Source organism: Rhododendron vialii, chromosome 13a (assembly GCF_030253575.1).
Source record: "Rhododendron vialii isolate Sample 1 chromosome 13a, ASM3025357v1".
Lineage (NCBI taxonomy): Eukaryota > Viridiplantae > Streptophyta > Magnoliopsida > Ericales > Ericaceae > Rhododendron > Rhododendron vialii.
Window position 1 is genome coordinate 7,853,454 of NC_080569.1, and position 17,780 is coordinate 7,871,233.

The 17,780-nt window shown below is 38.3% G+C and overlaps 1 protein-coding gene across 3 annotated transcripts in view; it reads left to right on the forward strand.

Moving 5' to 3' along the window:
• The first annotated feature begins 668 nt into the window (after positions 1-668).
• Positions 669-17,780, forward strand: part of LOC131314331 (LRR receptor-like serine/threonine-protein kinase EFR) — a 41,915-nt gene continuing 24,803 nt past the window's right edge. The window contains exons 1-2 of one of the 3 annotated variants that reach the window (XM_058342885.1): positions 669-3,478; positions 5,119-5,637. In XM_058342885.1, the coding sequence (XP_058198868.1) occupies positions 727-3,478; positions 5,119-5,279 (2,913 nt within the window). In that variant the 5' untranslated portion in view covers positions 669-726 and the 3' untranslated portion in view covers positions 5,280-5,637. Of the gene's footprint in view, positions 3,479-3,656; positions 4,229-5,118; positions 5,638-17,780 lie in introns of those variants that run through there. The other 2 variants (XM_058342883.1, XM_058342882.1) reach the window with 2 other exon arrangements.

The window sequence follows — 17,780 nt, forward strand, 5'->3', positions numbered from 1 at the left end:
ATCATCCAAAATGGAGTTTTAGAGGGCGTTGCGTTGGAGATACCCTAATGAATTTTTCCTTCATTTTCTTGTTTGAATTTGAATATGGGATGAAGGGCAAAAAAGAAAATAACATCAAAAAAAAGAAAAGAAAAGAAAAACTCATACAATGGTTCTGTCTCACCCTCTCTTAATTGGGGGAAGCTCGTCCAGTCTTCCTTAATTATTGTCTAGTTCCAGCCAGTTGACCATTTTCCGGCGAACATCGGTTTTGTTCAATGATCGGATTCGTTCATCTCGTAGATCTCATCGAGACACATAACCATGTCAAAAAATTTGAAAATAATACATAACCACGCTGGATTGGAACCCCTTTCATCCATTTGTCCAAAATAAATATGTTCCAATAGTGTATTGACCGATATCCAATGGACATGATTTTTAACACCATTATGCGTCTCGAAGAGATCTACAAGATGAATAGATCCGATCATTGAACGAAACTGATGTTCGCCGGAATATGGCTGACTAGACAGTAACGAAGACTAGATGGGAGCTTGACCCTTTTAATTGTTCTCTACACGCATCTCCCTCAAATAGACATAAGAAAAAAGGACAAGAAAACAAAGAGGCCATTAAATGAATGGTGGGCACAAGAAAGAAGTTTCCTCAGGACTTGGGAGGGCCAAGTCCCTCTGAATTGGACGTGAATATACATAAACACAAGTGGGTAAGCAGTTGGCTTACATGCCCAATTTCCTCTATCTCTTTCCCATTCCACCAGAGATCAGCCTTGTCAAGATGAGAAAACTAATAACAAGCTTCATCCTTGCTTACATTGCCGTCTTCATATACCCAACAAATTCAAAACCTTCTTCAGTAGCTGCTGCATTCCCAATCTGGAACGAAACCGGCAGGCTCTCATTGCTTGCCTTCAAAGACAGAATAACCCAAGACCCACTCAATCTCACAGCCTCATGGAACACCTCTATCCATTTCTGCAAATGGCAGGGCGTTTCATGCAGCACCCGACATCCTGGAAGAGTCACATTCCTTAATTTAGCAGGCAAGAAGTTGACCGGATCATTACCACCTCACTTGGGGAACCTCAGCTTTCTCAGAGGGATCAATCTCGAAAACAATAGTTTCCAAGGCATGATTCCACAGGAGTTCGGTCGCTTGACGCGGCTTAAGTCTCTCTATCTCAGCAGAAACGCATTCCAAGGGGAGATCCCAACCAACTTGTCCTATTGTTCTAATATTCAAGTCATCAGGTTGAACTACAACAATCTAGTTGGCAAAATCCCGGAGGAGCTGAGCTCTTTATCAACAAACAAACTCAAGGGGTTTTATGTATCTGTTAATGGACTCACCGGAAGCATCCCACCTTGGTTAGGTAATGCTTCTTCTCTGCTTGACTTGGTCATGTCACGAAACTACTTCCAAGGAACCATTCCATCCGAACTAGGGAGACTGCTGAATTTGAAAGAATTTAGTATTCATGAAAACAGTTTATCGGGGGAGGTTCTTCCTTCTATCTACAATATTTCTTCGCTCCTTGTCTTAGGTCTAGGAAACAACCAGTTCCACGGGTCAATCCCACAAGACATTGGCCTCACTCTTCCCAGTCTTCGCGGCTTGTATGTCGGAAAAAACCAGTTCACCGGTCACCTGCCGGTTTCTTTATCAAATGCATCTGGACTACAACAATGTAATTTTGCTCTGAATACTTTTACAGGAACCATGCTTAGAAATCTCGGAAGCTTAAAAGACCTAGTAAGGTTCACAGTATTCGGAAATCAATTAGAGACAGATGAGGTAGAAGGGTTCAGCTTTCTAACTTCTGTAACTAACTGCAGCAACCTCGAGTTATTTGACATAGGTATTAACAGGTTCAAAGGTGAATTGCCCACTTCAATCGCTAATTTTTCAACTACGCTACAACAGCTTTTCGCAGATAATAACCAGATATCAGGGAGCATTCCTGAAGGAATCATAAATTTAATCGGCCTTACAAGATTGGGAATTTTTGCAAACTCGATTACCGGTGAAATTCCTGAAGGTATAGGCAAACTTGAAAGACTGCAATATCTTTACCTGTTCGATAACAGAATTTCAGGGTCGGTTCCTGAAACAATTGGAAACATCACAAATTTGCAGGGATTATATTTGTTCACAAATAGCTTGAGTGGAAACATTCCTCCTAGTTTGGGAAATTGCAAGCAACTCCAGTTCCTACACCTGTTCGGCAACAACTTAACCGGTTTCATACCAAAGGAAGTTCTAAGCGTTTCTACTGCTCTTTCTTTCAACTTATCACAGAATTTTCTGACCGGACCCTTGCCCATGGAGGTCGCTGACATGAGCAAACTCGTGGAGCTGAATGTTTCGAATAACAGATTGTCCGGAGAAATTCCAAGTACTCTTTCCAAGTGTATCATGCTGGAGTCCCTCAGTTTGGGGGATAACTTATTTGGAGGGAGAATTCCTCTGGCTTTGAGCACTCTAAAGAGCCTTAATTTCCTCGATCTTTCTAGAAACAACTTGTCAGGTCAAATTCCAGCCTACTTGCAGAATTTCACTCTTCTACAAAGTCTCAATCTATCTTACAATAACCTCGACGGTGAGGTGCCACAAGAGGGGGTTTTCAGAAACATAAGCGTGTTTTCAATTGTTGGGAACAGTAACCTCTGTGGAGGCATAAAGAGTTTGGGACTTCCTTCTTGTCAAATACCTGTAACAAAGAAAAGAGGAAAAACTCTTGCCATCAAAATAGCAATTTCAGTGGCTATTTCGTGTTCCGTTCTGTTGGCATTTCTGTTGGGTTGTTTATGCAGGAAGAAGAGACCAGAAAGCAGTCCTTCGATCATGTTACCAACAGATGAGCAGTTTAGACAGGTTTCTTATTCAGAGCTTGTCCAAGCAACTAACCAGTTCTCATCAGCTAACTTGATTGGTGAGGGACACTTTGGTTTTGTCTACAAAGGGGTTCTAGGAAGCGAAGCAATGGATGTAGCAGTGAAGGTACTCAAACTTGAAGAGAAAGGAGCTTCCAAGAGTTTTATGGCTGAATGCACTGCGTTGAGAAATATTCGACACCGGAATCTCGTCAAGATAATCACTACATGCTCAAGTATTGATTCCAAAGGGGAGGATTTCAAGGCACTAATTTTCGAATTCATGCCCAACGGAAGCCTTGAGGAGTGGCTGCACCAAAGTGAAGGTGATCAGAATGAACACCCAAGAGGTTTAAGTCTGACTCAGAGACTAAGCATAGCAATTGATATGGCATCTGCACTTGAGTATCTTCACCATCACTGCCACACAGCGATTGTTCATGGTGATCTGAAGCCAAGTAATATTCTGCTTGGTCATGACATGGCTGCGCATGTGGGCGATTTTGGATTGGCAAGGTTTTTGTCTGATAGCCTACCCACTATTTCTCAAACTGAATCAAGTTCAACTGGGATAAGAGGAACGGTTGGCTATGTTGCTCCTGGTAAGTAAGCCTATCTATCTCATACGTGTATTGATACTCTTTCCTTTGTTTTATTTATTGCAAAAGCTTATGAATTTGAACATCATTTCTTCTAACAATTGAAAAGAAACCAACGTGAAGTTTAAACTCCTATGGCAACTAACATGATCTGTCACGATTCTTGGTTGTGTATATATAGAGTATGGGATGGGAAGTAAGCCATCGATCCAGGGAGATGTCTACAGCTTTGGAATTCTCTTACTGGAGATATTTACAGGAAGGAGACCTACCGATACCATATTCGAGGATGGTCGAAACCTCCATCATTTTACTAAGATTGCACTGCCCGAAAGAGTGATGGAGATTGCTGAACCTTCTCTTTTATCAGAAGTCATAACGGCGAGGGAAGGCAAAATCAAGGAGTGTTTGGTTGCAGTGTTGACAATTGGAGTTTCATGCTCAATGCAATCGCCAGGGGAACGAATGGGCATGAGAGATGTGGTAGCAGAATTGTGTAGAACTAGGACCAAAATTGTTGCTCATTAGCAAAAGAGCATTTGCCAGGAGCCCAACTTCAAAACTCAACTCCGGACATAGATGTGTATAGAGTTGTTCGATGAACGTCAACCCTCATACACCTCCGAACATAATTGGGGCTGGAGTTGTGTTCTTAAGTTGGGTTCCTTGACTTTTTGTAAGCCCAATGATTGTAATGAACAATAAAAGAGAAGGGAACAAGGAAATCCCAAAGGCATCTGCCATTTTTCCTTTTTTGCGTCTTCATCTCTAGCAGTCGTTTACAGAGTGACTCTGTCCTCCACCATTATGGGGTTTCTCGACGCCATTCCTATTCCCCTCCATCTTCGACTCAGGAGTCAGGACTCTCCCGCATCGTCCCTTTAATTGAAGTAATTGTTTAGTTAGATGTTGCATTTCTTTCTCTCTTTTTTTGGTCAAACGGAATAGATTAGAAACATTAAGGAAAGAGTTTAGAGAAACGAATTGGGATGGATTATTGTCAAAATGTATTATTGAATCTATAACTTTGGAGTTTTGTGTAGCATGCATTTTGCAACAGGGATAGTGCTTGGGAGATGTGCAAAATACATTTTATAGGTCATTTATGTCACCAAAATAGGAAAAGTGGAAAACGAGATGTCAAAAAACTCCTCTCCCCCTACTTTTGCCTTTTTCTCTCTAACACCAAAAATCAAAAATGCATTTTCATGGAATGTGTTACGGGTGGAGTCTCCAAACAGCCAAAAGTAGAAAAGGTAAAAATGAAAATGCAAACAATAAGTATCCAAACACCCCCTCAATCTCTCTCCTCTCTCTTTCTCGGTTCCAGTTTCTCTAATCATATTCAAGATTTTTTTATCAGCAAAGAAAGTAATTTTTCATTGATAATAACAAGATATTGGGGGCGATTTTGGATTGACAAGTTTTTTATCTGATAACCAGCCCACTATTTCTCAAACTCAAACAAGTTCAGCTGGGATAAAAGGAACTGTTGGCTACATTGCTCTTGGAAAGTAAGCTCATCTTTCTCAGAAGTGTATTGATATACTCTTTGTTTTATTTATTGCAAATGCTCATGCTTGTGTGGGCGATCTTGGATTGACAGGTTTTTTATCTGTCATGATTCTTGATTGTGTATATAGAATATGGCATGGGAAGTAAGGCATCGATCCAAGGAGATGTCTACAGCTTTGGAATTCTCTTACTGGAGATGTTTACAGGAAGGAGACCTACTAATACCATATTTGAGGATGGTCGAAACCTCCATCATTTTACTAAGACAGCACTGCCCGAAAAAGAGTGATGGAGATTGATGAACCTTCTCTTTTGTCAGAAGTTGGAGGTGATGATGACAGCACAACGGCGAGGGAAGGCAAAATCAAGGAGTGTTTGGTTGCGGTGCTGACAATTGGAGTTTCATGCTCAATGGAATCACCAGGGGAACGAATGGACACGAGAGATGTGGAAGCAGAATTGTGTAGAATTAGGACCAAAACTTTTCCGCATTAGTAAAAGAGCAATGTCAGGAATCCAACTCCAAAACATGATTTTGGACACAACAGTGTACAGAGCCGTTCGATGAACATAGAACCTCATACATCTCCGAGCACAATTGAGTACGGAGTCGTGTTCTAAAGTTGAGTTCCTTGACATTTTGTTAGCATAATAATGATTGTAATAAAAGAAAAGAAGGGAACAAGGAAAATGAAATATAAAAAATCCCATACCAAGTTAACAAAAAATAAAATATAAAAAATCCCGTACCTTCCCGATTTTTTGCCTCTTAATTGAAAATTTCTTCCAAACGTAATGATGAGTCATAATTTAGTCCTTTAGCTGACCTGAGCATCCGACCCTCGTCCAGTCTTCCAGTGATGTGGGGATCACTCAGATTGTGCCAGGCAGCACATGATCCGGTATGAAAAGACGAGCATATCCTAATACGGATCACATAGAATCCCCTGTAATCACGCAATTGTAATCACATAAAATCTCTAATAATCTCTACCACATACCGCATATATTTATGTATCTATATGTCTCAATGTCATGTTAAGAAGGTGCACACTCTATAACCCTAATTTCAGAGTTCCTATATACACTTGTATCTCCTTCCACTAACTTGATCGTCAAAGAGTCTTTGGTGCCGAAAATACTGTCGGTCCTTGGACGGTTTGAAGGTTTCACAGGGATTTTTTTGGCCTCATTGAATGAGTTTGTTGCAAAACTCAGAACTTATTGCGGAAGTATCCGCCCATTTAGTCATCTTTCATCTCCTCTTCTACTGACTACTATCAATTACTGAAGGTGGTGTTAAATCCCATGTCTCAGTGGTGCATTCAGTTGTTAAATATTCTTGATAATTAGCAAATTGAGAGAAACTTATTCACGGCTTTGCACAATCTCAGCCGTCCATTTCAACAATTAATGGTTGACATCTGCTTTTCAATTTTGACCGATAACAATTAATTTTTATCGCATGGTGGCGGGTCGGTTTTCCCATCTAATTTTTATGTGTGTGTGTCGGGCATATTATTGGAGACAAAAACCTATAAGGTGGTATGTAGCCACAGTGAAGTGGTTGGGAGCATTGATAAGAGTATTGTCGGCAAAAGAAAAAATCCGAGGGATTGCCACATTTTATTTGTGCACTCACCTCTATATAAATGTATGCTTCTGTTGTTTTGTTGTATGTAGAAGCATAAGCCTGATGTATTCAAGCCTTTAGGCTGTGATCAAGGTTCTCCCATATTACTCCATATTTGTATACTCTATGTATTGTGTTTATAGAGAGATTACCCAGCAAAAAATGGAAGGGTGTTTTTTCTGTGGTGGAGCTTTGGACTCAACTAACTTGTGCAGGATTGTTCGAGCCAACAGAAATGCAGCCCAGTTCATGGGGTAGGCGAAGGAATCAGATGCTTACAGCCCCCAATTTGTGATCCATACTAGGCCCCTGAACTCTGGTATTCCATTTGTTTGGACCATATATTCACCGCCCGTCGATAATCGACCGAAAGGTGACGATTATGGAAATACAACCTATTTTATTATTATTTTTGGTATTTGTATTTTAATAACATGTGCAGAACACTTGGCGTATCTCTATTTACTTGGAAGTTGAAAGGACACATGGCATTGTCTTACACACTTGGCGGTTGAAAAGAACACTTGGCATACTCCTACACACTTTGATGTTAGTGGGAAGTTATTTGGACAAGTGGAAGCAAAGGAGAATGAGGAGTATTGAAGAAGTTGGGAAGTTATTTCCTGCGCATATTTGTTTTCCTATAAATAGCCTTTTTAGGCCTCATTGTAAGGACACACAAACAACGCCAATTAGGCCTTTATCTTTTCTTTTCTAGGAATAGAGTTAACTTGTAATTGTTCACTCAATCATCTCGATTGATTGTTCTGCTACTTTGAGGGTTAATAAAGTCCGTTTTGTTAATCTTCTTCCATACTTCATCCACTTCATTGTTTGTTTTCAAAGAAGTCCTGAAATACGGCGAGGAACCAAACTCCACTTTTCACACCCACATTCCAACAAACCTCGAATACAATTTTCCGTCGATTGGAAAGAAAACAAGAATTTTGGTAACAATTTTGGCGCTAGAAGGAGGGCTCGTTACTAATTTGGAAGTGAGCAATGGCACCAAATGGCTCAGAGATTGAATCGTCTGACTTGATTCAACGATTTGCGAGGGTTTTAAATGATCCAGAGAGTGAAATAGCCAAAACATTGATGGCTATGTTTAAAGTTGCAATGGCTCGAAATCAGCCAATAATGGAAGTACCAGTTAACGTAAACGTTAACCTTGGACAAAGCAGTGGATGTCCAAATCATGTTACTGAGGTACCTTTTTCTCAAGTATTTGAAAATCCAATTTTTGAACCTAGGCCTAGCCCAACAAGGCCAATGGATTTTTATCAACCACTTCCAAATACTAGTGGAAGTAATAGAGTTGGAAGTCAATGTGGTAATGACCAAAATGAAACCATTCCCATTGGTTTCAAAGTACCGCATGGATTTGGTACTAATCAAAGTCAATATGTGCCTCTTATGGCACACTACACATCAACCACAAGAACCCCAGAATTATTTGTTCAATTATTGATCAACAATATTCGGAAGAGGTATGGATTTTTTAGAAGCCATCTATATTGGTATCCGTATTGGTTTTGGTTGAAACATGCCCAATTTTGGTTAAGAGGTGTCGATATGTTCAATGCTTTTCTACAATTTTTGGGCAAAATATCTTAATTTTGTCCGCACCATCAGTTCTTAAAAAAAAAAAAAAATCAACTTGGAAATAAAAGCCTTGCAAGGCTTGAAGAATTTATTCATGCAAAAATTATAGCCTTACACGTAAGGCTTGATACTAAAACAAGATGTGTTTACCATTACATGTGTCTGCCTTCAATTTACTGATGTGTTCATGGCATGTCAAGGCATTTGACCTTTTTGGCTTCCATTACACGTATGGTTTTATGTAGGTACATGTGGAAGGCTCTTATAAACATAAGGGTTTTAAATGCTTAATACTACAAAATGGATTCACAGGTTATGCTCTTGTCGATTTGAGCAGTCGATTCGGACAGTCTTCTATCGATAATTCATAAGGTTTACAACCAACACTTTTGAAGCACGGTTCTAATATTATTGGCCATTGATTAAAAACTTTAATCATGTTTATGGGCCAAAAGAATCCTTTGAAAAATATGTGAAAATTGATGGTTGCCTGGTATAATTTGGTTTTGTCAAATGAACTTGGGGGGCAAACTTATCCTTAGAAGAGCCAATTATAAAACTTAAGTGGCTCGAAAATTGAAACTCGAAGCAAGTCAAGTCGTGAAGATAATTCGACCAGAGTTTTTTAATTTAGACCATCGATGGTCAAATAGAAAATGATTCTTCCACTCCATCTATACGGGTTTAGAATGGTGAAAACTTGCCCATGGAGTACGAGTTCAAACCAATCATGGCTGCAAATCATGAACAATCATATGTTCAATACGAATTTATGTTGGACGTTGTTCGGATGTTAAGAGGGATGAATTTTTGAAAGCCTTTCATTTTGGTTTTGGTTGAAATACGTGTGGATTTTAGGTTGTCAACATTTTTATCGACAGACCACGTTTCCAATTTCCTTTCAGTAAGGATTCAGTTCAAAGAAAAAATTTCGACAGAGGCAATCTGTTAAGCCATGCCATGTGATTTTCGACAGTGATTTTTATGCCTTCAAGGTTGTGTTGTTTCAGTCGAAAAGTGAAAAAGTTATGTAAAATTTATCTAAAACTCTTCGAGAGTTGGGGGCATAAATGTTTATACACCCTAAAGAGTTATCACCCGTCGATATCGACAGAGGATTGATTTAAAACTAGTTAAATTATTCACTTGGGTTGCGTTAGCACTTCACCCAAATGAATAAGGGGACGTTATTTGGATGGATTTCCAAAGTCATTTGTATGGTTTTGTTTGATTTGCTAATTGCGTTAACCACTCTTGGGTAGTTACAAATACAGTCTTATGACAAAAGACTTCTGTGTTAGATACTAATATTAATAGTGGCCAATTGTTCCTGTCGATAATAGGAAATTTCTGTCGATTTTAAGCCATGTCCGTCGATTATGGACAAGGCTTTGCCAGCAAATATTGGCCCTTGATTAGAAACTTTAATCATGTTTATGGACCAAAAGAACCCTCTGAAAATATGTGAAAATCGTTAATTGCCTAGTATTATTTGGTTTTGCCAAATGAACTTGGGGGGCAAATTATTTACACCATAATAAGTTATCACCCGTCGATATCGACAGAGGGGTGATTCAAAACTAGTTCATTATTCACTTGGGTTACGTTAGCACTTCACCCAAATGAATAAGGGGGGCATTGTTTGGACCATATATTCACCGCCCGTCGATAATCGACCGAAAGGTGACGATTATAGAAATACAACCTATTTTATTATTATTTTTGGTATTTGTATTTTAATAACATGTGCAGGACACTTGGCGTATCTCTATTTACTTGGAAGTTGAAAGGACACATGGCATTGTCTTACACACTTGGCGGTTGAAAAGAACACTTGGCATACTCCTACACACTTTGATGTTAGTGGGAAGTTATTTGGACAAGTGGAAGCAAAGGAGAATGAGGAGTATTGAAGAAGTTGGGAAGTTATTTCCTGCGCATATTTGTTTTCCTATAAATAGCCTTTTTAGGCCTCATTGTAAGGACACACAAACAACGCCAATCAGGCCTTTATCTTTTCTTTTCTAGGAGTAGAGTTAACTTGTAATTGTTCACTCAATCATCTCGATTGATTGTTCTGCTACTTTGAGGGTTAATAAAGTCCGTTTTGTTAATCTTCTTCCATACTTCATCCACTTCATTGTTTGTTTCCAAAGAAGTCCTGAAATACGGCGAGGAACCAAACTCCACTTTTCACATCCACATTCCAGCAAACCTCGAATACAATTTTCCGTCGATTCTCCGTCGATTGGAAAGAAAACAAGAATTTTGGTAACACCATTCATATAGATTTACTATACATTACATGGGGCTGTAGGCCCGCCACCTAATAGGAAGAGAATTCTGGTTTAAACTTTCCAAACAGTAAAGACTCTGAACTACTTGGGTATTTATATGCTATAGCCTCTTTTGGAGTGTTTTTGTTTCTACAAAAGCGATGTGGGATGGGTAACAAATACTCATGCCACTCACTATTTACTACTTGTTTGCTTTCCATGAGGGAGTTGAAATAAGATTCATTGTTTTAAATATGCTTCCTGCACGGGAATAAATTATCATAATTTTTTTCAGTTGGATGCTTTCAAGTTTAGCGTTTTCTTTGCCTGGGATCGTATTAAACAATTAGGTATTACTGATTTCACGGGTCTTGGATGTATTTGTTAGTTTGCTTCTTTTTTTTTTTTTTTGCAAATTAAATGTATAAGGGCCCACTATAGGAATTCGCTTCAAGCCCCCAAAAGTCTTGAGCCGGCCTTGTCGAGCTGTTTTATCTTGGAGGGGACAAGCCATATTGGAGTTCTACTGTGGTTCAAGATTCAACTAGCCGCAGAGGGCTTGAATCTTCTTGAAGACAGCGAGATATCCATGTCTTAGTCTGATATTTGTGTATTCCATTTATTATGGATAATTGTTTGACATCTACAATGATTTATTCGATGTAAATGGATATGTGTGCTCATTGAGATTTGTTAATGAGAATGGATGAGGCTGCTTGCCATGGAGTAGGCGAATTTGGCTAAAAAGCAAGTTTGTTCGAACCATGCAAATATCTGTGTATTCTCTTTGTTTGATTTATTGGCTCATTACCCATTATTCGGCAAGAACGACCAACAATTAGTCAAGCGCAAAATCTCCCAAAAAATCATGAGTTTTTCCTAATGCTCGTTTCTTTTTTCAATCCAAAATGATGGCGGATCTTATGGCCAGTAATGCTTGTTACTTTTGTGGACCAAAATGTGATAATATCAGACAGTGTTGTAGATGAACCAAATTATGGTGGAAAATGCTAGCCGCCATAATCTCGGTCTATTTGCTAAAAGGGCAAAGTACACTTTGACCCATTGTGGTTTGAGTTATGTACAGATGCACCTCTTATGGTTTAAAAGTGTACAGATAATACCTTGTGGTTTGTAAAGTATGCAGTCATATTTTCCATCTATATTAACAAAATTTTGAATTTCAAAAACAATATATAAGAGGAAAATACCCTTTTGCCACCAAAATGGGCAAAATCTAATCTGAGCCGTTTATAATGTACTAATTATAGAGCAACTCAATCAGATATCAATAATTCAGTGATCTAATTCTTGTTGAAATGAATGACAAATTTAAATTTGAAAATTTACTTCCCAATAAATTCGATTCGACCATGAGGTTTTCAATTTTTGATCGACTTGAATTTTGGTGTGGATGAAATACTCATCAAACTCTACAATATCAATGGTTTAGATCCAATTTTTAGTATAGGATATTTGAGTAAAAGTAATTCGGTTAGAAATTAGGCAAGACTAGCTTTTCAATGGTTCAAACCACATTCAAATCGGAGATCGGGAGTGTCCGTGACAAGACCGCAAAGTTTGGTAGCTTTTGAAAGCCCTAAGAAGCACCCGGGTGCAAGGGCTTGCGCCTGGAGAGCATGGTAATGCGCCTGGGCGCATTAAGACACCACAATTGCTCAAACTTTGCGGGTTTGTCCAGGACACTCCGAAACTCCGATTTTTGCAAGGTTTGAGCCATTTAAAATCTTGTTAAGACTAATTTCTAGCCCAAGTAGTTTGAATCCTAAAATATTTTTGCATCAAAAGACATGACCAATTTTCCCTTTGTGAATCGAAAAGTAAATCATTGAAGTAAAGAGCTCGCATCTCGCTCCTCTTAAATTTGATAAAGTACTATTATATATCGATAAAAAGAATTTTCATAGCACTAAAAGATGGTGAAATCCAATCATAACATTACTCATGTTTAATTAATAAAAAGTTGAAAAAAAGCAGATTGACTATAAAGATCAACGGAGCATCGCCATCACTTCACAACCTACACATACATCACTACCACCAAGGTAGTGGCGTCTATACTTGTGGGGGTTATCAAATGATGGTGGTGACGGAGGTTACGGAGTTGTAGTGGTCAAGTGATATTGTTGGTGGTATGGACACCAAAATTTGGTTTCTTAAATGTATAAGCCCTGTGTATTAGGCGAACCTCGATGATAAAGTAATTTTATGTTGGTCGATGCAGTGTAAAAAGCCCTATAAACTCTCTGAAGATCTTTAGAAATGAACAAAGGCCTTAGAACTAGGAATGTGAGTAACGAAGAAAACATAGAATCAATGGAATGGAATGAAAACCTGTTTTAGCCTCAGTGGCTCCGATGATCTTTGAATTGGGTAACTTCCGACCAACTTTAGATAAACCAAAATCTATAATAATTATTGTTCAATCCCACCATATTTTAGTAATCTAAATACACTATTTATCCATAAAAAATAGGTTTCAATACGGCTTAAAGTTAGCGTGATTCAATGGTTTTTTCCAAAAATATTTTTTTTCCGACCTATTGAGGGTAACATTGTCCTATCATTTGGTGAATAAATATTTTTGGAATAAAAGTAATTCGGTTAAAAATTAGGGAAGACTAGCTTTTCAATGGTTGAAACCACGTCCAAATCGGAGATCGGGAGTGTTCGTGGCAAGACCGCAAAGTTTGATAGGTTTTGAAAGTCCTAAGATGCATCCGGGCGCAAGGGATTGCGCCTGGGGAGCATGGTAATGCACCTAAGGCGCATTAAGACTCCACAATTGCTCAAACTTTGCAGGTTTGTCCCTGGACACCCCGGAACTCCGATTTTTGCAAGGTTTGAGCCGTTAAAAAGCTCTTTAAGTCTAATTTATAACCCAAGTAGTTTGAATACTATAATATGTATGCAACAAATGACATGACCAATTTACCCTTTGTGAGTCGAAAAGTAAATCATTTAAGTAAAGAGCTCGCATCTCCCTCATCTTTAATTTGATATAGACCTATTATATATCGATAAAAAGAATTTTCAAATTACTAAAAGATGGTGAAATCCAATCATAAACGTACTCATGTTTAATTTATGAAAAGTTGGTAGTACGCAGACTGCTACAAAGTTCAACAGAGCATCACCATCACTTCACCACCTACACATACATCAGTACCACCAAGGTAGTAGCGTCTATACTTTTGGGGGTTATCAAATGATGATGGTGATGGAAGTAACGGAGTTTTACTGGTCAAGTGATATTGTTAGTGGCATGGACACCAAAATTTGGTTTCTTAAACGTATAACCCCTGTGTATTAGGCGAACCTCGATCATAAAGCAATTTTATGTTGTTTGATGCGAACCTCGATCATAAAGCAATTTTATGTTGTTTGATGAAGTGTAAAAAGCCCTATAAGCTCTCTGGAGCTCTTTAGAAATGACCGGAGGCCTTAGAACTAGGAATGCGAGTACCGAAGGGAACATAGAATCAATGGAATGGCATAAAAATTTGTTTTAGCCTTAGTGGCTCCGATGATCTCTGAGTTGGGTAATTTTCGACCAACTTTTGATAAACCAAAATCTATAATAATTATTGTTCAATCCCACCATATTTTAGTAATCTAAATACACTCTTTATCCGTAAAAAATAGGTTTCAATCCGGTTTAAAGTTAGCGCGATTCAATGGTTTTTTCCAACAATATTTTTTTTCGACCTATTGAGGGTAAAACTATTCTATCATTTGGTGAATAAATATTTTTGGAGTAAAAGTAATTCGGTTAGAAATTAGGCAAGACTAGCTTTTCAATGGTTCAAACTACGTCCAAATCGGAGATCGGGAGTGTCCGTGGCAAGACTGCAAAATTTGGTAGGTTTTGAAACTCCTAAGATGCGCCCGGGTGCAAGGGCTTGCGCCTGGGGAGCATGGTAATGCGCCCCATTACGACTCCACAATTGCTCAAACTTTGCGGGTTTGTCTTGGATACTTCGGAACTCCGATTTTTGCAAGATTTGAGCCATTAAAAAGCCCTTTCAGTCTAATTTCTAACCCAAATAGTTTGAATCCGAAAATATTTTTGCAACAAATGACATGACCAATTTACCCTTTGTGAGTCAAAAAGTAAATCATTTAAGTATAGAGCTCGCATCTCCCTCAGCTTAAATTCGATATAGACCTATTATACATCGATAAAAAGAATTTTCAAAGTACTAAAAGATTGTAAAATCCAATCATAAAAGTACTCATGTTTAATTTATGTAAAGTTGATAGTAAGTAGACCACTACAAAGATCAACAGAGCACCACCATCGCTTCACCACCTACACAAACATCACTACTACCACCAAGTTAGAGGCATCTATACTTTTGGGTGTTATCAAATGATGGTGGTGATGGAATTAAAGGAGTTTAAGTGGTAAAGTGATATTGTTGGTGGCATGGACACCAAAATTTGGTTTCTACATCACTACTACCACCAAGTTAGAGGCGTCTATACTTTTGGGGGTTATCAAATGATGGTGGTTATGGAATTAACGGAGTTTAAGTGGTAAAGTGATATTGTTGGTGGTATGGACACCAAAATTTGGTTTCTCAAATGTATAAGCCCTGTGTATTAAGAGAACCTCGATGATTAAGCAATTTTGTGTTGTTTGATGATGTGTAAAAAGCCCTATACACTCTCTGAAGCTCTTAGGAAATGCATTAAGGCCTTAGAACTAGGAATGCGGGTACCGAAGGGAACATAGAATCATTGAAAGGGCATGAAAATATGTTTTAGTCTTTGTGGCTCCCATGATCTTTGAATTTGTGTACTTTCGACCAACTTTCGGTAAACCAAAATCTATTATAATTAAGGTTCAATCCCATCATATTTTAGTAATTGAAATACAGTCTTTATCCATATAAAATAGGTTTCAATCCAGTTTAAAGTTAGCGCAATTCAATGGTTTTTACAAAATTAGTCTTTTTTCAACCTATTGATGGTAGAATTGTCCTATCTTTTGTGGAGATAATTTTTTTGGAGTAAAAGTAATTTGGTTAGAAATTAGGGAAGATTAGATTTTCAATGGTTCAGACCACGTCCAAATCGGAGATCGGGCGTGTCCGTGGCAAGACCGGAAAGTTTGGTAGGTTATGAAAGTCCTAAGATGCGCCTGGGCGCAAGGGCTTGCGCCTGGGGAGCATGATAATGCGCATTAAGGTGCATTAAGGATCCACAATTGCTCAAACTTTGCGGGTAGGAATGCGGGTACCGAATGGAACATAGAATCATTGAAAGGGCAGGAAAACAAGTTTTAGGCTTAGTGGCTCGCATGATCTTTGAATTGGTCTACTTTCGACCAACTTTCAGTAAACCAAAATCTATTATAATTAAGGTTCAATCCCATCAAATTTTAGTAATCGAAATACAGTCTTTATCCATACAAAATAGGTTACAATCCGGTTTAAAGTTAGCATGATTCAATGATTTTTACAAAATTATTCTTTTTTCGACCTATTGAGGGTAGAATTGTCTTATATTTTGTTGAGTTAATTTTTTTGGAGTAAAAATAAATCGGTTAGAAATTAGGCAAGACTAGCTTTTCAATGGTTCAAACCACGTCCAAATCGGAGATCGGGAGTGTACGCGGCAAGAATGCATAGTTTTGTAGGTTTTGAAACTCCTAAGATGAGCCCGGGCGCAAGGCCTTGCACCTGGGGAGCATGGTAATGCACCTCGGGTGCATTAAGGCTCCACAATTGCTCAAACTTTGCGGGTTTGTCCTAAACACTCTAAAACTCAGAATTTTGCAAGGTTTGAGCCTTTTAAAAGCTTTTTCAGTATAATTTCTAACCCAAGTAGTTTGAATCCTAAGATATTTTTGCAACAAATGACACTACCAATTTACCCTTTGTGAGTTGAAAGGTAAATCATTTAAGTAAAGAGCTCGCATCTCCCTCATCTTCAATTCGATATAGACCTATTATATATAGATAAAAAGAATTTTCAAAGTACTGAAAGATTGTAAAATCCAATCATAAAAGTACTCATGTTTAATTTATGAAAAGTTGATAGTAAGTAGACCACTACAACGATCAACAGAGCCCCACCATCGCTTCACCACCTACACAAACATCACTACCACCAAGGTAGTGGCGTCTATACTTTTGGGGGTTATCAAATGATGGTGGTGATGGAAGTAACGGAGTTTTAGTGTTAAAGTGATATTGTTGGTGGCATGGACACCAAAATTTGGTTTCTCAAATGTATAAGCCCTGTGTATTAAACGAACCTCGATGATAAAGTAATTTTGTATCGTTCGATGAAGTGTAAAAAGCCCTATACACTCTCTGATGCTCTTTAGAAATGCATGAGGGCCTTAGAACAAGGAATGTGGGTACCGTAGGGAACATAGAATTATTGAAAGGGCATGAAAACACGTTTTAGCCTTAGTGGCTCCCATGATCTTTGAATTGGTCCAGTTTCGACCAACTTTTGGTAAACCAAAATCTATTATAATTAAGGTTCAATCCCATCATATTTTAGTAATCGAAATACAATCTTTATCCATACAAAATAGGTTTCAATCCAGTTTAAAATTATTGCGATTTAATGGTTTTTACAAAATTAGTCTTTTTTCGACCTATTGAGGGTAGAATTGTCCTTTCCTTTGTTGAGTTAGTTTTTTTGGAGTAAAAGTAATTCAGTTAGAAATTAGGCAAGACTAGCTTTTCAACGGTTCAAATCACGTCCAAATTGGAGATCGAGAGTGTCCGTGGCAAGACCGGAAAGTTTGGTAGATTATGAAAGTCCTAAGATGCGCCTGCGCGCAAGGGCTTGCGCCTGGGGAGCATGGTACTGCGCCTTAGAGCATGGTAATGTGCCTAAGGTGCATTAAGACTCCACAATTGCTCAAACTTTGCGGGTTTGTCATGCACACTCTGGAACTCAGAATTTTGCAACGTTCGAGTCGTTAAAAATCTCTTTCAGTCTAATTTCTAACCCAAGTAGTTTAAATAGGAAAATATTTTTGCAACAAATGACATGGCCAATTTACCTTTGTGAGTCGAAAAGTAAATCATGTAAGTAAAGAGCTCGCATCTGCCTCATCTTAAATTCGATATAGACCTATGATATGTCGATAAAAAGAATTTTCACAGTACTAAAAGATTGTAAAATCCAATCATAAAAGTAATCATGTATAATTTTTGAAAAGTTGGTAGTAAGCAGACCACTACAACGATCAACGGAGCACCACCATCGCTTCACCACAGACAAAAAC